Source organism: Triturus cristatus, chromosome 5_1, assembly GCF_964204655.1.
Source record: "Triturus cristatus chromosome 5_1, aTriCri1.1, whole genome shotgun sequence".
Taxonomy (NCBI): Eukaryota; Metazoa; Chordata; class Amphibia; order Caudata; family Salamandridae; genus Triturus; species Triturus cristatus.
In genome coordinates this window covers 103,644,055-103,664,899 of record NC_140587.1, presented here as the reverse complement: position 1 = coordinate 103,664,899, position 20,845 = coordinate 103,644,055, and the positions used below count along the sequence as shown (strand labels likewise).

At 43.0% G+C, this 20,845-nt stretch overlaps 1 protein-coding gene across 1 annotated transcript in view; it reads left to right on the top strand.

Moving 5' to 3' along the window:
- WDR97 (WD repeat domain 97) overlaps positions 1-20,845 on the top strand; it is a 619,749-nt gene that overhangs the window by 394,371 nt on the left and 204,533 nt on the right. The window contains exon 19 of the mRNA XM_085604522.1: positions 5,803-5,991. Within this exon, the coding sequence (XP_085460648.1) occupies positions 5,803-5,991 (189 nt within the window). The remainder of the gene's footprint in view (positions 1-5,802; positions 5,992-20,845) is intronic.

Genomic DNA, 20,845 nt, shown 5'->3' with positions numbered 1-20,845 from the left:
ATATCAAGGGCTCGAAGGTGACAGGGGACGAGGATCAACTGATCGCACTTCGAAACCTCGTGGGTAAGGACGTCAGCAAGATGATAAAGGAACTCCCCGCCGCAGACGCAGGAACGTATGCGAGAGTGCGTGCAGCCCTGGATAGGAAGTTCGTACACAAGAAGAACGTAGACTATGAACGGTACGTGTTCCAGAGAGCGCGACAGGAAAAGGATGAGGTCATGGGCTCATACATCACACGGTTGCGGCGACTGGCGCGCCATTGCGAGTTCGACGAGTTCTCGACGGACGACGCCATACGGCTGCGTGTGATCGACGGCTGTCAGTCGGAGACGCTACGCAGGAAATTACTAAAAAAAAGTCACACCTTGGATGAAATAGAAGAGCTCACGAGGCTCCACGATCAGACTGAAGAGCAAGCCAAGACAATGGAGGCGGGACGCGCGGATCGCAAGGAGTTGGTCTGTCAAGTACGCACTGACCGCCCCCGACGGGGGTCGAGAGAGCGGGAACGACATGCCCGGCCGCCATCGAGATACCGCCGCCCCGGCCATCGACGGCCTGACTCGGGGAAGAGAAGCAGGCGTCAGGATCATGGGAAGAAGGCGCCACTGAGAAGGTGCTACCGATGCGGGTACGATTTCCCACACATCGGAGCGTGCCCGGCTCTGGGACAGCAATGCCACAAGTGTGGCCGCAACAATCACTTTGAGACCATGTGCGGGGACTACCGCCGGGAGAAAGAAAAAGACTCCACGAGGCTGCCAAGAGGCTAGACGCGCCGCCATCACGCGCGAGCAGTACGCGACCGCCGGAAGTCCTCCTCCAAATCCTCCCAGTCCAGCAGGGAGTCACGGTCTTCAAGGTGGTCCAGAAGATCACCGTCAAGAGACTCTGAATCACCATCAAGTGAACATGAATATTCCGTAGAATATGCTAACATGATTGCCGATCCAGACCAGCTTAAAAAATACCCTCGACTGGACATCAGCGTTGGCACGCATCCCACGAAGTTTGTGATGGACAGCGGGGCATCCCTCAACTACATCCCAGTGACGGAGTATAAGAAGATGAACCCTCGGCCTCGGCTCGATCCCGCACACGTGCGTGTCTACACCTGGATGTCCAGGAAGCCGCTCCCATGTCTTGGGAAGTTCTCGACGACACTGAGGCATCAAACAACATCTATTCCAGCCGTGATTCACGTCATCGAGGGGCCGGAAGCAGACTGTCTCCTCAGCCTACCAACAGCTGAACGGTTGAAGCTGGTAGAGATCCTGTACCGCGTCACCAGTGACAATGACACCATACACAAGTTCCCGAAGCTATTCTCCGGACTCGGCAAAATGAACAGAGGCCAGATTCGCCTCCACATAAATGACCAGGTCCGCCCGGTTGCCCAACACCCGCGGAAGGTACCGTTCCACCTCCAGCAAGCGGTAGAGGATGAGCTGCAGGATCTGCTGGCTGCCGACATCATCGAACGGACAGAGGGCGCCACACCGTGGGTATCTCCAGTCGTGATAGTACCGAAGAAAGGAACACCAGGGAAGGTCCGACTCTGTGTGGACATGAGAATGCCCAATACCGCCATTGAGAGAGAGCGTCATCCAGGACCTCACTTAAGTGACATGATCGCCGCCCTCAATGGGGCGAGGGTATTTTCTAAATTGGACCTAAACAAAGGCTACCACCAGTTGGAACTACACGAGAGCGCCCGATATATCACGACATTTGCAACGCACCTAGGGTTGTTCAGATACAAGAGACTAAACTTCGGCATCTCTTCAGCTGCAGAGATATTTCAAGAAGCCATCCGACAAACAATCCACCACATCCCAAACACGCTGAACTACAGCGATGACATTCTAGTCTACGGGGCGAACATCCAAGTCCACGACACGGCCCTAGACAGGGTTTGCCATGCCCTCCTGGAGGCCAACCTCACGCTCAACAGAGAGAAGTGCGAGTTTCACCAGTCGCAACTGAAATTCTTTGGCCACATCTTTTCAGGAGCCGGAATGCAACCAGACCCTGACAAAGTGAGTACTCTGAACAGCACCAAGAGTCCACTTGACGTCAGTGATGTGCGGTCCTTCCTAGGCATGGCGAGCTACTGTTCGAGATACATTAAGGACTATGCCACAATCAGCCACCCTCTTCGCACTCTCACCAAACAGGGACAAGTGTTTGAGTGGACGTCCGAATGCGAGCAGGCATTCCAAGACATAAAGAAGGCCGTGGGCACGGTGGAGAGCCTGGCATACTTCAGCCCGGACCGTAAGACCGAAATAACCGTGGACGCAAGCCCCGTCGGGCTGGGTGCCATCCTGGCTCAATACGACAAGGACACAGACCAACGACATATTGTGGCTCACGCCAGCCGGAGCCTTTCCGACACGGAGAAGGCCTACTCCCAGCCGGAAAAGGAAAGCCTTGCGGTGGTGTGGGCGTGTGAACACTTCCACGTGTTCATCTACGGGAAGCATTTCACCATGGTGACGGACCACCAAGCGCTCGTCACCATCTATGGCAATCCCCGGTCCAAAATGCCACCCCGCATCGAACGGTGGGGACTCCGTCTGCAGGAATACACGTTCACCATCGTGCACAAGCCGGGGAAGGCAGCCAACCCGGCCGACTACATGTCGCGCCACCCGGAAGACTCACAGCGTCACACACCGTCCATGGCAGACGAATACATCCATTTCGTGGTAGATCAAGCGCGGCCACCAGCGGTCCCCCTAGAGGCCATCCTGGACGCCACCCAGCAAGATACAATGCTGCAACAGGTGATCCGAAGGGTTCGAACGAACCGGTGGCGACACGAAGAGTCGGAGGACGAGAGGAGTGACACTACAAAGCGCCAGGAGTGGCAAGCATTCCGGAATGTGTGTGAAGAACTATCTGTTACACCGGACGGCCTATTGTTACGAGACAACCGAATTGTAATCCCTCAGCAACTGAGACAAGGAGTCGTCAACCTGGCACACGAAAGCCATCGAGGAGTGGTCACGACGAAAAGGGCCCTTCGTGAACGTGTCTGGTTCCCTTTCCTGGACAAAATGGTAGAGCACACTCTGAAAGACTGTCTGCAGTGTCAAGTGGTAAGGCAAGGAGACCCGCCAGCTCCACTCCAGATGACGCCCCTACCGCCAGGAGTATGGCAAGAACTAGCAATGGATTTCTATGGCCCCATGCCGTCGGGCAAGTATGTATTGGTCATAATAGATGAATACTCGCGATTCCCCATCGCCCGGTTCGTACCATCCACCAATGCGGCCGCCACGCTCACCATCCTGGATGAAGTCTTTGCAGCCTGGGGTATACCCACAGAGGTGAAAACAGACAATGGGCCCCCTTTCAATGGCCGGGAATTCAGTGACTTCCTGACACTCATGAATGTGCGACACCGACGGATAACACCGCTATGGCCGCAGGCCAACGGCACAGCGGAAAGATTCATGGCCACTCTCAAAAAGACATTCCAACAGGCTGCTCTGGACAAGAGAGACCCGCAAGCGGCACTCAATGATGTACTCCGAGCATATCGGACGACACCGCATGCCACCACAGGCAAATGCCCGGCTACACTCATGCTGGGACGCCCAGTCAGGACTCGGTTACCCACCTGGGAGGGAGCACTACGACCCATTTCCCCCAGCCGCGTCCATCGGGAAGTGGAAGCCACTGACAAAGCTCGCAAAGAAAGCATGAAGGCGTACGCGGATGGCAGAAGACGTGCTCGCTCCCTCTCATTCCACGAAGGAGATTGCGTGGTCGTTAAGCAGGAGCAATGCAAGAAGACGGACAGTCAATTCAGAGCGGAACCTCTAACGGTCACTCGACAGAAAGGCACCATGCTGACAGCGGAGTCAGACAGCAGGCGCGTAACCAGAAACGTGTCCCACTTTCAGAAGTGCAGCCCAGTTCTACAAGAGACGCTTGAGTCGCGAATGACACCTTCAAGAACGCGACAGTCCGAAGCACAGAGCGACGGTGGCAGCCACCCGGGACAGATACCCGGCGCCGGCACCACTGCAGTGCCTGACGGACGCACACTCAGACCACGACAAACAATCCGCCAGCCCAAGCGGCTGATTGAAGAGATGTAATTCTTGGTGACTCATTTCATTTGCTAACAAAGGGGGAGATGTAGAGATGAGGTGGTCTAGTGGCTGCGTGGGCGGAGCAGAGTGGGTGGAGTAATGGGAGGACTGCCCCGACAGGAAGGGGCGGAGAAGGGGAACAGCCAGGCAGTTATGAGTAGGGTCATGCTGGTGTGAGGACAAGAAATAAAGTGTCCTAAAGAGAACCCTTCGTGTCTGTCATTATTAGCGCCGTGCAGACACGACACCATCAACTTCATACAAAGGACTTCATAGGTGAGACAAGACACAGCCTAGCTTTGGGCCTTTATTCCTACAGACCTTGAATGCAGTGATTAATGCTGGGCCTAATTTGACTCATACCCAGGTTTTTGTGTCGAGCGACATTATTGCCTTTCATAGTAGATCGTGCATTCCCATCTTCTTAGCTTTTACCATACCAAACTGTGATCAACAGTATCATAGGCAGTTTTTAAATCTGTAACGACAGCATAGACGCGAGCCCCTTGGTGTGCGTGACACAGTGAATCAATCTGAGAGTGCTAGGATATTCTCTTTAACCTTTCAGCCTTTCTGGATACCAGCCTGGCAGAGACACATGAGTTTCTGATCCCCTCCCAAGTCTCTGATTCTTGCATGCAATATTTTTGGCACAAACTTTGCCCACAACATCCATTTACTTCTGCACATGTCTCTTCGTTATTGCAATGGTTAACGTAGATCCAAAATATTGACTGGCTTTACAGGCTTCAAATAAGTCTAACCATTGCTTGTCTTGGGCAGACCGCTTTGCTTCCCAGATTGTTATCTGGTACCAGACTATCACTTGAATTACTTCTTGTGTTGTCTTGTTATGACTGATAGTATGTGTTACATTTCTCAGTTTTCCATTCAAGGCATGCTTAATTTCTTTCTGTTCACTAGAGAACCACTCATTGCTACTTTTGATACTCCCCACAAATCATTGGCCTACATGATTGAGAAATAATGTATGAGGTGCCCAAAAAGCCTATTTTATTAACCTGTGCTGTTAACATATCTGTCTTTATCTCTGACCATTTTATTCTTTGAAGTTTCTGAATGCCGGTGGGGTCTCCTATCTATCTGGTTGGCATGTTTTTGGTACCTTCTCATAAGATGAATATATGGTATGGGACAGCACCGCTGCCTAAGTGTTTCCACGGCCCTCCTGCATCCAACCCTCCATTCTCAGGACTCATCCATTATAATAGAGAAGCCCCATGGACCCTTCGCTAATCTGGGCATTTGCTTGCTGCGTTTCTCTGGATCTCTACGATTTGTGCACCCTAGGCTCTTCAGCCTGACCCTGTGTGCTCTGGACATTAGATGCTGTCAATCGATGCAAGGCCCTTCTTACAAGTCTTTCCCTTCTATAGCAATGTTTCCATCTGTTTGAAAAAAAAAATTGAACGTTTTGTTTGTGTAAGTTGTCACAGTGCGGCCCTTCTCTGATCTTGGTGGTTGTTCTTATCTGTACTCTCTAGACATTTCTCTAGTACATCCTCTAACTGCTGTTTCTTGTTGCTTGGCCGTTCTGTCAGACTACTTACTCCAGAGATGGAGCAGAGTGTCACAGTACAGGAACTCCACTCTATGATGGTGCATCACACTGACCAGATGAGGCCTCTGCTGGGCTTCTGACAGGACTAACCCTTATTTATTTCCTTCATAGGATTTCAAAGTCTCTTTACCACCGCTGCCATCAAAACGGCCCAGCACTACTGTCAAAATCAGAGCTGAAAGTCCACCCCCACCTCCACCATCACCAACCTTGCCTGCGCCAAGTCCTGCCCCAGATTTCATCCTCCAGTTCCAGCACAAAGACTGGTTCCAGGTGCTCTTCCCTGATTTTGGCCCTGAGGTGAGTATGGCTCCAGTATTGGGAGCAAAGGTATTCTTTCCCAGCATGCAGCACGCTTTCTTTCTTTTTTTGAATATTACAAAGATGCACAAAAAATGTAACATAATATTTGTTTGAGACTCCCTGTTTTTTTAAGATTAAAAAGCTTTATTTGAAGTGAAGTACACATACAGAGTATAAGCCATACACATTATCTTAAACTGAAATAACAAGAAAAAGACGGCAAATATTAAACAAAGTAGAAAGCATTTTACATTTTGACATTTTTATACGGAGGAGGGGGAAGAGGATAGAATATAATTCTACAACTGAAGATCTTGTATCATTACACAGTGATCACAAAGAACAAAATTGTTAATCTACCTAAAAAACGATATAATATTGAGAAATAACAGAGTAACTAAGCAGAGAAAATAACTTACAGCACTTTAAAATTTTCAGAACGTTTAATACATACTTGCCTTTTTGCAACATTATTTAAATAATTAATTAATGGTAATCAATATAATTCTCTATTAGCAAGTGGATTGTAAGAGGAGGCAAAAGCAATATCCAGTCTATTATAGTGACAAACATTATTCCACCAAGACTTATCTGAAAGATTAGTAGAGAATTTCCAATTTAGTGTGATTTGGTGAAATGCTAAAGCCAACATAAGATCAAATAAACCTTGTTCATGGACAGGCAAACCCAAGGATTCTATCAAACGTCCTGCAAAAAGAATATCATTGAATAAAGAGATATTTAACTTTAAAAGTTTGGATATAGTAGACCATATGTTCACCCAGAAGTAGGTTACATTGGGACAAGAAAATAAAAGATGGAACAAATCAGCTAGAGGGGATTTACAGGACCAACAGAATCGTTATTAATATGCAAGAATGTAGCTATTGATTAGGGAGTAAAATACAACCTGTGATAAAGAAAAAACATAGATTGGGTAGTAGAAGCAGATCTATACATTTTTAATGATCTTGCCCAGATTTTGTTCCAGAAATCAATGCTCCACACACAATCCAAATCCCTCTACTAAGCCAATTCTAAATTAGTTTTAGAACTAACAGAGTCTGGGGTAAAGAGACATTTATAGATCAAGGAAGCCTTCGGAAATAAATATATATTTTTTGTAATTGGATCATCTGAGGACGTAGAATTATTAGAAGGAATGGAATAAAAGATATCCAATATTAACTCCATAAGTGATGAGAAATTCTGCCATAATGAGCGCGTACACTTAAATGTAGCTTGAAAATGAGGGAAAGAACAAGGGGTCATGCCATCAAACATATCACAAACCCAAGCTATTCCTTGGAGTCTCCAAGATTTCTAATATAAAGGTTTATTTTTAATAGTAAAAAGGTTGTTATACCAGAGAGGTGATTGTAGAAACGATTTCATAGTAGAGATCTTTGGCTGACAATGATATTTTAATACAGAGCATGTATGACGAATTAGTGGAAGAGATGTGATGTTTAATTTGCAGTAAATGCAAGAATTTCATTCACAGAGAAAGGAACAATCAAAGTACATTCCACTTTAACCCATAAAGGTGTGAAAGGGGAGATGTCTGTAAGAAGCCATTTAGATGCTTGCTTCAGGCAAAAAACTTTATGATAGAGTCTGAAGTCAGGAAATATGACTCCTCCAATGGATTTTGGTTTCCTAAGATGAGTCAAGAACATTCTAGGTTTCCTATCATGCCATAAAAATGTAGAAAGAAGGGAGTCCATTTTTTAAAAATATATGGAAGGGATGTGAATGGGTAGCATTGAAAAAATGTATAGCAAGATAGGGGTAATCATCATCTTAATGGAATTAAGAAGACCCCACAAAGAAAGAAAAAGAGGATTTCAAGAGGAAAGGAGGTTAGATATACGATCATAAGCTTCCTTCATATTGATTTTAACCGATTCTAGAATGGAATTATTGAACCAAATTCCTAAGTATTTAATTGTAGAGTTGTTCCATCGGAAACCTGTCAAATCAAAATGTTGTTTAAAACTAAATTTTGTAATGGGGATCATTTCTGTCTTATCAGGATTACTTTTGTAGCCAGAAACCATAGAAAAATCAGAGAATTCTTAAAATAAAGAGGAAATACAGGTTTCAGGATTGGAAATGAAAAGCAAAATAGTGTCTGCATAAGCTGATATTTTCAAATGAGAATCTCCATAAATACACCCAGAAATAGAAGCATTTTGACGAATACGAAATAAAAAGGGTTCAATAGATTAAACAAATGGGAGAGGGGATAAGGGACAGCCTGTACACCTCGTTCCAATGGAAAGAGTTGCAAAATAAGGTCATTAACTAAGACAGAAGTACTGGGATTCGTATAAAGTAAGGAAATAGGAGAAATACTTTTGGGACCAAAACCGTGCCAATAAAGAGATTTAAATAAAAAGGACTAATCAACTCTATTAAACGACTTTTCCGCATTGATAGAGACTGCAGCTAAGGAATAGGAAAGGGTGGAAGCTTTATTAAGAACGTTAAGAAACAACCAGAAATTATCATATGTTAGTCTGCCTTTAACAAAGCTGCATTGTTCTGGTCCAATTAGAGTAGGCAAAAGAGGTTTGAGACGTAGGGCAAATAATTTGGCAAAAAATGTGTAATCAACATTAACCAGGGATATAGGGCGGTAATTCTTACAAAGTTTGGGGATGCGACCTTCCTTGTGGATTAAGCATATTGTGGCTTTCAAAAATGTACCCTCAGCCTTACCAATAGTGTGAAAATTATGAGAAAGGTGCAAGAGTTTTTAGAGTAGTTAGTTTGAAAAATGTAAATAGAATTCTACCCTAAAACCATCTGGACCCGGAGTTTTCTCTTTTTTGAGAAGATTTAAAGATTTGGCTATTTCTTTCACCGATATATCTGACTCAAGAGCATTGAAGTCCAAGTTTTCACGTGAAGAGGGAGTAGATTGAGCAAGGTAAGTATTGAATAAAGAAGTGGATGTAGGAAATTCCGGTGTATATACAGATTTATTACATTTCACAAATTCTTCTAGAATAGCCTGTTCCTTAAAGAGATGTTTCCCTTCCGCCAACTGAATGGAGTCTATTGATACATGTTCTTTTCGAGCTTTGAGGTAATTAGCCAGAAGCTTACCGACTTTATTACATCCGCCATAATAACGGGCACTACTACGTGAAAAAATAGATGAAGCATTGTCTGTGGTTACTTTATTAAAGTCTAACTTTGCACAAATAATTTCTTCTGGAGGTGAACTAGAAGAGGAAGAATAGAATTGATGTTCTAGACGTTTGATGTTTGCTAATAAACTATTATATCGATTACGTGTTTTTTTTCTTTTTTCCGGACACAAAATTTATAATAAAGCCACAAGCGACAGCTATAAATGTATCCAAAATCAATGAAGGGGAAGAATTTGGATCTGCATTCAGGGAGAAAAACTCCTCAGCAAAAGAAATAAAGGAAGAAGAAAAATTAGGAAATTATTAAACCTCCATCTGGAAGATCTGGGTTGCGGTCGGAATAAGTCAAAATCAGTAACAACCAGGGCATGATCAGAAATTACCATAGGTTTAATTGAGGAGGAAATAAGATTCTGGGATAATGTAGTCTAATCGAGTAAAGGACCCATGAAGGGGGGAGAAAAAAGAAAATTTTCTTATATCTGGGTTACATTAACGCCAGGCATCAACGAGGTGTGTCTTAGAAATTGTATTATGAAATTGTTTGTGAGCCTGAGAGCGATGAAACGGACATGGGACTGGCGGTCAATAAAAGAGTCTTTAATCTGATTGCAGTCACCTCCTAAAATAAAAAATTCATCTTTCAATTGAATAAATTTTTTTGTAATATTGGGCCAGAAAGAGTAGTCCGGTTGGGTAGGGCCATAAACATTAAATACTGTCAAAGATATATCTATTTTTTGAAAACATTTTATTTTATTTGCCGATTGCATACATATCACAGAACCCTGTATATCAGAGTCTTCAGCGAAGTCATATTGCATCGTGTTACAAAAGCAATCTACTTTTATGCATGTCATCCTTGAATGTAATAAAAATGTAATAAAAATACACAACAAAGTACTACTAACCGCCCCAATACCCCCTTCCTCTCCCCACGCGTCGCACCATATCCATGCGGTCTCTACTACAGCCTTAATACCCTGCAACAAAGTCGTAGCACAATAATACACACCCCCCGTATTCCCCCTCTACCCGGCGCCCCCCCAACCTGACTAATCTCAAGAATTATCCCAATGAATGAGCCCCTACCTCCACTGGCGGCTCCAGCCACATCCCCCGGTAATCCGCCCAACTTTTCCATATTTTATAGTGCTTGCGTGGGCATCCCCTGGCCACAAAAATGGGCTGTTCCAGCCACATACAAAAATCTAGGCCGTTTTTCCATGCGGTCACCGATGGGGCTAGCGGTGCCTTCCATGCCCTGGCGATGTCCCGCTTTGCCAGTGTAAGGCAGAGTCGCATAAGATGTCGCTTATAAACATAACCCCCAATGCCCTCCATGACATGCAGCAGTGCCAACCGTCGTGTTCGCGGAAGCTCCCAACTCAGAACCTCTGACAGACAGGTAAACACCCCCCTCCAAAACCAGTCCAGGGAAAGGCAATGCCAGATAGTGTGCATAAATGTACCTTCCTCCCGTCCACATCTGAGGCAATCCGGAGCGGCGATCATGCCCGCTCGGTACAGTCTGACCCGGGTAAAGTAGACCCTATGCAGATATTTAAATTGTATGAGGCACAGGCGCATCGCTATGGCCGCTTCTCTAGGAGCCGCCAGTCCTCCTCTTCTAATGCACCCACATCTGTCTCCCAGTCTCCCCGCAGCTTCTGAAGCTTTGTAGAACAATGTATAACTAGGGCCTGATAGATCCAGGAGATCTTCTTGGTCTCTAAATCCCCCATGAAGAGTCTCGCTTCCAATGGACTGAACTCGGGGAGGGATGTCAGGCCCTCCAGGCTAGGGGACAGTGCGTGGCGAAACTGGAGATATCTATAAAATTGTGATTGGGGCATAGAAAATTCCCTTTGTAGGTTCTGGAATGACTTAAGTGTCGTGCCACTCATAACATCCCCCAGGGTCGAGATGCCGATATCAGCCCATCCTCGGAAGCCCTTTAAGGCCGCCAGTTCTGGTAAGCACCCATTGTTCCAAAGGGGGGTCTCCCCAGTCAAGATGTTCCACCAACCCATACGACGCAACGCCTGCCGCCATATCAGGAAAACCACCCGCATGGCCGACGGCATGCTGCCGCGCAGGGGCGCCGAATACAGGATAGTGTGTAGTGTATTAAACCCCATAAGCAGTCGTTCCAATGCATACACCGGATCCCTCCTATCGCCATATCACCACTCATTAAGGGCAAGGAGATGCGAGGCCTGATAATAAGACAGGACATCCGAGGACGCAAGTCCTCCGCAGTAAGGGGATAGAAAACATGTTCTAAGGGCCACGCGCAATTTACCCCCTTCCCACAGAAACTGCCCGAACACAGAATTCACCAGCTGGAACCATCGAGGCGGGATCGGGTACGGGTGATTCTGTAGCTGGTAGAGCAGCCTAGGAAGCGCCACCAACTTAAATATTGCCGACCAGCCATACAGCGTCAGTGGCATACGAGACCAGGTCTTGAGATCCGTGCGGACCCTCTCCCACACCAGTGCCATATTGCGCTTCCAGGAAAGAGCCGGCACCTCCGACAGGAACACTCCCAAATATTTCAGCCCACCAGCAGCCAGCTGACTGGCGTTCGCCCACGCGCCTAGCTTTGAGCGGTCTCCCAGAACCCACAGTGTAGATTTGCGAGGAATCATAAAGAGTCCCGACGTCTCCCCAAAGAACTGCCTGATCCGTAGGAGTCGCGCCCCCGACATATCCAGCGCCGTAAGGAAAAATAGGATGTCGTCCACATACAACGCGATTCTGTCAGATACCTCTGGAGCCCACTCAAAGCCTCGGACCTGTGCATCCATGCGTACCCACGCCGCCAATGGCTCCATAGCTTCAAAGATATATTTTGAACAAGTAACTTAACTACTATCCATCTACCTTCTGAATCTGTTTCTTGAGAAATAACAGAACACTTCAACTTTTTCTGAACTAGAATGATTACACCATTTTTCTTATTAGAGGTAGGAGAAAGAAGAACTGAGCCAACCCAACTTCGTTTAAGCTTCAAAGCCTCCATTTCTGTCAAATTTTGTTTTGTTTTTTGTTGTTGTTATTTTACAGAGTTTTATATATCGTGAACTTGACCATATCGGGTATCAGAGCACTTTACATAGCACCAGTTGCGTTACATGAGGACACATTCATTGTTTTTTTTGTTTGTTTTGTTAGGCACGGGGAGATCAAGTGATTTGCCCAGAATCACAGGATGTTCAGCGTTGTTGCTGAGACTCGAACTCAGTTCCCCAGATTCAAGGACGACCGCCCCAGCCATTAGGCCAACTCCTCTCCCCAAATGGGTTTCTTGTAAGAGCACTAAGTCAGGATTATAGGAGGCTAAGTGAGGTAATATTCTCTGCCTCCATATGGAATTAATAAAACCTTTCACATTCCAAGATATAACCCTGAACGTATATACATTGAGAGATATATGAAGTAGAACAATCAAAATAATAACCATAAGAAAATGAAACAATGATATAAGGGGAGAGAGTTGCAGAAAGAATGGGAATATAGAAAAAAGGAGGTAAAAGAAGAATGTAGTAGAAAGGACATTAAGAAAAGACAGTACATGTCATCAATTGATAAAAAATAAGAATGTAAATGAAGATAAAAAAAGGATTGACGACTGTAATACGTACCTTCTGAGGAAAGACAAGAAGAGATATACGAGGAGTGGCGACACACAGAGGAAGACGACACAACCAACCTGGGAGGAAGCATCACAACGGGGAATCATATGAGACGAGTAGGAAATGGATAAAAAGATATGTCAAAAAGAACACCTGCAGAGATTTGAGGGGAGAAAACATAAAAAATAAAAATAAGAATGACATGTTATAAGAAAATTGTTAACAATAGCCAACAAAGAAAAACATTAGGTAAGTCAAAGCGAATAAAAAGATGTCTGTAATGAAAAAGGAGAAAGTCAAGGTATGGAGGACATAGAAGAAAGAGGACCAGAAGTTTCCATAGATGTTGTGGAGTGCGACTGAATACCTTTCTCAGGTCTGCCGGGTCATCAAAGGTAGAAGTGTTGTTTTGGAAAAAACCTTGAACAAACATGGGTGGAATAGTCCATAACTTGCTCCAAGCGCACGTAAAGCTGGACGAAGATCAAGGAATTATTTCCGTCGTTTAGCTGTTGATGAAGAAACATCCTGGGAAATAAATAGTTTAGAGCCTGACCAAACAAGCTGTTTTTATGTTTAGCTGCATTTAAAACTTGTAACAGTTCTGTGAATTTCAGAAATAAAAAAATCACACCCCGTGGTTTCGAAGGAGCAGATGATGAAGACAAGCGGGGACCCAGCCTGTGAGCTTGTTGAATATTCAGATTTGTAGATGCAGGAAGGTCAAAAAGCTTTATGCGAAAGGTGCTGAAGAAATGGATGGAATCACTACCCTCCAAACCGTCTGGAAGCTCATATAAACGGAGATTATTACGTCTATTTCTATTTTCACCAGCAAACACCCCGCAATCTATGAAGAAAATTCCAGAACGTAGCTGCGCAATAGACTGTACTAAAATAGTAAATCCTCTCCTGTTCTAGAAAAAGACTGGTTACGCATGAAAGAGCAGGTACTGTATAATGTTGTGGTGAAAGTCATTACATAAGTATCGTACCTGAGGAGAAAGGAAAAAATTCCATCACAGACAAATTCAAAATGGCGGCTGCAGAAGAGCTGCAGTAGTTATGAAGTAATTTCATAGAACAGATGGGGAAAAGCCATAACAACGGAAGAAGACCCTTCCGACGCATGAAACGCTCTGATTCAATACGAAAATTATGTTGTGACCGTGAAACTCACTGCAGCATTTCCCGCCGCGATACGGAGTTCCGGGTTAGGCATCATCTTGTTTGGCGCCTTGCGCGCTCCTCCCGAGACTCCCTCATGAATCCTCCTACCTTTTACTTTCAATGCAAAGTACTAATCCCATTTGTCCAAGCTTCAACCTCTGCACAAGGATTGGAGAACGAAACTCAAGGTAACACTCAGAGGACTCATTCAAGGATGATCTGCTGTGGTCATCTGGCTAGGGGTTTAAATCTTAGTAAGGCTAACTCAGCCTCATCCTTCCAGTGCTTGGAAGTGGCAGAAATGCAGTACCGAGTGCTATTTAACATTGGTATCATTATTATTGGCCATGATGATAAGATTGAAATTGTCAGCTCATTTGAGATTAGTTCCACGTCGAACGTGCTGGACCTGATACTTAAAAAACAACAAGCTATAGAAGTCTTTACTTCCTGCACCCTGTATATTTCAAATATTGTTATGGATTTTTTGCATGTAATGTGTCCAGTGGGATTAATAGAACACTTAATGAAAGGCATATTTTTCAAAAAGTTTTTCTTTTAACTTAAAGTTATAGAAGATAGTAGGGTTTTATATCTGTACTGATGGTGTTTGACATCTTCTCATTTCACTATTTTTTCCATTGATGGATACAGGCAGGTAGAGTGTTACCATAAACAGTATTTGATGTGTTTGCTGTATTCATGCATGTCCGATGTAGTGAGTGTAATGTTCTGACTGTTTGTTATTTAGTAACCAGAGAAGACATGTTATGTTTACGGCAGTTGCATCATACACGCGGAAATGCTAGTATATCATAGTACTAATTAATAAATATAGTGGGGCATACATCACAGGACCACATCTCTCCTTGGCTTGCAGAAAGGATACACACACTCCAAAAATGATTGCACTGAAGTTTAATGTCACAATAACCCCAAAAAGTGCGAAGGTCATCCCAACGTGTTTTGACGTAAAAGCCGCCTTGATCACGGCTGGGCACCTGCCTCTCTCTGATAGGTTAAAAGCATACTACACATCATAATTGCTGAAACATAGAAAACGGGCTAACAAATTGTATTTTAGAGTTCATAATAGCGGTAGGCAAGTGGGAAACGCCTTTATACACATAAAGTGTTGTCACTTCTTCAACTGCTCATGACAATACGATAAATCCATAAGCACTGCTGTCCGCATGAAATACCCCAAAAATGATTTGTAATAAACAGTGTATGTATGGTCCAGTATACGGGTGCATAAATACAGCGGTGAATGTCAGTTTATTGATTGCATGTAACACAGAAATAAAGTGCCCCATGTCAGCTTGATAACAAAACACATAAAATACGTTAAAAAAAAAAATGTAAACCAATTACCTCTGCATGAATAATTAAATCATAATCCAATGTATAAATCAACCTTGGCATGTACAGTCTCTTCGCCCAAATGTTTCGGTCACCAATCCGAACTGTCTTTGTACACATGACTTGACGTATACCACTGCTCTTAGGTGAGCATTCAATGTGCCTATTGGCCGTGACTAACCTTAAGTAAGTGAATGTGCATCTACACAGTCTACAAAATCAGTAGCCCCAATGTGAGGTGAGAGCTATTGGCTAGAGCCAAATTGCCGGGTCCACAGTTCCCTCATATGCAAAAGAAACAGGGTAAGAAAGTAGGGACATTTTTTCCCATTGGGCAGGCATCTCTATCAGAACTTGTAAGCTGTACTCCAACTTGTTCCAGAAATGTTGCAATTGAGATCCTATGTCTATACCTTTCTGTAGCATAATTCAGATCTAAGAAAGCAGAAAATATATGGCACTTGATTATTCTCTACACCCATCTAGAATGCACCAAGACAAAGCATTATATCTAAACTAGCCAGTCACCAAGATAACAAAATCTAGCTGTGCACATTGCAGGTCTAGGAGGAGCATGGCTGTGCCCACATGAAGGTATCCTGAGCCCAGAGAAAAGAAAAAAATTCAAAACAATTCTATGAAAAAAATGTATATATTGAATCTGCAATTAACATGACATAATACCATGCACAAACCCAGTGACGCCCTCCATGTTGGGAGTACATATCTACCCCAGAGGTATTAAACCACGTAACATCTCACCAATACATCTTTCTAGATGCACTCAGGTGCCAAATAGTCCAGAGTCCATACATAAATATACCATAAAAATAGTATGTATAAAAATAGGGTTGACAAACTGGTGGTCTCTTTCATACACGTTAGGTCTCATTGGCTCCAAATCCGCCAAAGATTCTATGGTTAAAAAGTGGTATAGACCTTCAACAGACATATTTCAATTATAGGTGTGTCTTAGGCTAGCCCTGTAGGAATTATCAGCATAGAGTGTGAGTAAGGTGAAAAAGAACTAAAGAGAGAAATAAAGAGAAAGAAGTAAACAACAAAAATCGTTGGTTAAAATCATGAAAATAATTTGTCTGCATGATAAGCATCAACAGAGCATTGTTCATATTCACATGGCTACATTCCGTGCATCTAACCCAGATGAACATCCATCTCTTCATCGGTGTTGAAACCCACCGGTATCTTAGTGTTCAACTCCACTATGTATTCCAACCTTCTCAGGGCCAATTCCCTATAAAAATCTTTGATTGTAGATTCAATTCTATCAATGACAAAAAAACTTAAAAGACCATTGTCTTTGTTGTGTGCCTGTGCAAAGTGCCTGGCTGCTGTATAGTGCCTATCCTCGTGTGTAATAGCCCTCTTATGCTCCGCTACTCGTTTCTTTACTGGATGAATGGTACTTCCAATGTACCACCTGTTGCAATGACACATTAAGACATAAACCGTGAAGTCAAAATGACAGTTGATAAATTTACCAATCCCTCTCGTTTCACACTTAAGGGGTAAATTGTAGTGTTTTGTGTCCCTACTGTTTCTACATGCCATGCACTTCTTGCATGTGAAAAAAAACCTTTTCCTAGTGGCTAGCCACATAGTTATTCTCTTAATGTCATTATTGCATAGTCTTTCTTTAAGACATACACCCCGTCTGCAGGTAATCTTTGTTGGTGTTCATTTAGTACATCTTTGAGGCTCTTCTCACTTTGTAAGATGTCCCAGTGTTTGGTCAAAATCTCCCTAACATCTCTTGATCGATTATTGAATGTAGTATTAAATCTCATCTGGCCACTCCCTGGGTTTATGTAAGTGGGTCTTTTGGGAATGAGTAAATCTTGTCTCTGGACTTTCCTAGCTTTTTCTTAAGCCAAGCGAAGTGTGTGTTCTGACTGAGTAACCCCTCTCTCTGAATCTTTTGAGCATGATAGTATTTTCTTGCAGAAATCCATCCTCAGTGCTACAATTACATCTACCACGTGATAGCTCTCCATAAGGAATGCTCTGTATGAGGGATTTGGGGTGGCTGCTGCTCTTATGGAGTACCGGGTTGCCCGCTGTGCTTTTCCTATTCAGATTCATAGTGATTGCATTGTTTATCACTCTGACGTTGACATCAAGAAAATTAATGGAGCTGTCACTCATCGCACTGGTAAATGTAAGGTTGAACTCATTGTTTTTCCATACACTTACAAAGTTATTAGCTTTCTCTAATCCCCCTTTCCAATTAATAAAGGGGTTCATCAATAAAACTCACCCAGAGGATGACATGTGAAGGGAATGTCTCCAGGGAACCAATCACCTGTTCCTCCCATCATCCTAGGAACATGTTAGTGAAGCTCAGGGCAAAACATATCCCCATGGCTGTCCACTGCTTTTGTATGAAAAATGTATAATCAAAAACGAAACAATTAATATATATATATATATATATATATATATATATATATATATATATATATATATATATATATATATATATATAGCCACATCCTTGGAAATCGCCGGGACACTTTCATCTCGGTGCAATCACAGGGTCCAAGACTCCCTGTTACTTTAATGTCGTTCCACAGCGCACCATCGCACTCCATGCACTCCTTCCAAAAAGGCACAAATCCGCGGTTCAAGTTTCAAATTGATTTATTCAGCATCAACAGCCAAATTACCCAACGCGTTTCGGCGTGAACCGCCTTGGTCACGGGTAAATTCCGCCATATCGACTCTCAGTTTTTAAACATTTCAGTCGTAAGTATGACGAAACAATAAACAAAACAGAGGAAGGACATATGCTGATTCAATACATACATCGTAATGTTATTGCCAATGCGTCGGCCATTTTGGAGTGGTAAATGTAATGTTCTTACATATATATACATTCTCGAAATTTCATATATTATTAATTTATATATGATCTTACAGTATGGCTGTTCATCCATAACAAAAAGTATCAACAAACATTGAATTCATGATTATTGAATATCTATAAACTTCGTATAGCGTAGTATCAGCAAAGACTACCAGACAAGTGATAATAGCATGAGCATGCATACAACGCATTTCTTTAGCGCTGAATTACAAAGTTTTCACTTTCTATAGGGCCCGTAAACATTTTATTCATCCACGGTTTCCTATCGTGTTAGATTGTCAAGTACAACTTTATTGACATGAACAAGCCGCTCATCGCTAACAAAGGCGGCACAACTTCTCAGGTGTAAATGACCTCCAATGTGCTAAGAGTTCTTATATTGTCAAGTACAACTTTATTGACATGAACGAGCCACTCATCGCTTACAAAGGCGGCACAACTTCTCAGGTGTAAATGACCTGCAATACGCCAAGAGTTCTAGTATGCATGCAGATAACTTTCTATTGTCAATTCAGCCCCAGTGGGCATTAGTGAAGAAAATTCAAATTTGCGTTTTCAAACTAAGATGCCTACTATGACATTAACCCTAGTGGGTAATTGTGTCTTTTGCAGAGTACATAATCCACATATAACTTTCTACTTTTTCATATATGTTAGTATTCTCTTTACATAATGCTGTGTATTTAACATCATATTACATGTAATACTACTTGCAAAAAATATAAGCAAAGGCATGTGATCATCTTCATATAATAGCTTAACTAAGGTGAAATAAACTTCATCAAAAATTACTAGATCTGGTATTGGTCAATATCTTCAACTCAGATACCCTTCATTAGTGAACACCATCTGAAAAAATGAACAGAACATGATTCAATGAAACTAGATATTGTCCTTCTCATTTAAAAATAGACATACTTCATATGACTATTAACTGTTAAAAACATGAATTACAGCAGGAGACCTTAGAGCTAATTAAAGTTTGCACAGAATGTTATCAAAATCAAATATAAAACAGACCATGATTATCCTGATTAAGAAAAGCCGACAAGTTAATCTCCCAGAAACCACGACATCTCTTCCTCGGAGTTCAGACCATCTGGAATCTTGGTATTAAGTTCTAGAATATAGTGAGATTCTAGTCGCCTCAGCTTGCGAATTCTGTCCCCTCCCCTCATTGTCACAGGTATACGGTCTATCACAAAAAATTTCAATAAATTTCGGTTGCTGTTGTGAAATTCCTCGTAATGCCGTGCTATTGGGGAAAGTTTATCCTTATTCTGGATCGCCCTCATGTGCTCAAGGATACGTTTTTTTGCAGCAAACATAGTGCTGCCTACGTATCTCTTGGCACATGGGCAGGTTAAAACATAAACACAATGGTCAGATACACACGTAAGATGTTTTTCAATGTATCTATCTTGGTCCAAAATAGGATAATAGACTTTTTTCACATTAGAGCTGTATTTACAGGCTTTGCATGACATGCAAGTAAAGAAGCCCTGAACTCCTTTGGATCCTAGTTTCGTTTGGCTGATCTCATTGCTACATATTTTGTCACGTAAAGAATCTGACTTCCTATACGTCACATTGGGCTTGTCCTTTACGACTCCCTCAAGAGTAGGTTCAGTTTTGAGGACGCCCCAATGTTTTTTAAGACACTTTCTTACATGGTAAGAACCCAAGTTGTAGGTAGTTATGTATCTAATGACTTCATTTTCATTTTTACCCTCATCTAGGTTGCTTTTAGGTGCCAACAAGTCCTCTTGTTTAAGATTAGCGACTTTCTGGCGGGCTTGTGTTATTATGTTGGGTTTGTACCCCCTGTCCAGGAATCTTTCATTCATGATTGTGCATTCCTGTTCAAAATCATAATTGGTACTGCAGTTCCTTCGAGCCCGAAGAAACTCACCATACGGAATGCTATTTATGAGGGCTTTGGGATGTCCACTATCAGCATGCAGTAATGTGTTCCCTGATGTCTTTTTACGATACAATTTAGTTGTTAATGTATCGTCCACAATCTGCACATTTAAATCCAAAAATTCGATACAGGATTCGCTGATAGTACCTTCAAATTTTAGGTTGACCTCATTGTTATTGAGACCATTGATGAAGTCCCTGGCAAGTTCTTCACTGCCCTCCCAGATAATGAATAAGTCATCGATATATCGTAACCATGTAATTACATGGTCACGATATAAACTGTTCACCTTGGGTACTTGCTGCTCCCAGTACCCCATAAAAAGATTGGCGTAACTGGGAGCAAAACAAGTACCCATAGCAGTTCCCTGTGTCTGTCTGTAAAATACATCGTTGAAAATAAAAAAATTATTTTCTAGACAAAATTTCATCATCTGTAATATCATGTCTGTGTGTTGTAGGAAGGAAACAGAACGTGACATCAAGAAAAGTTTACAAGCCTGTATACCATCAGCATGTTTAATACTGGTATACAGGCTGCAAACATCCAATGTGATCAGCAGATGGCCCTTCTGCCAATTCACATTCTTGATTTTGTTGAGGAAATCTCTACTATCTTTCAGATAGGAGGGGAGACTTTCCACGTATATACGTAAAAAGTAATCGATATATTTGGAGGTCTTCTCTAACAAGGAGCCTATAGAAGA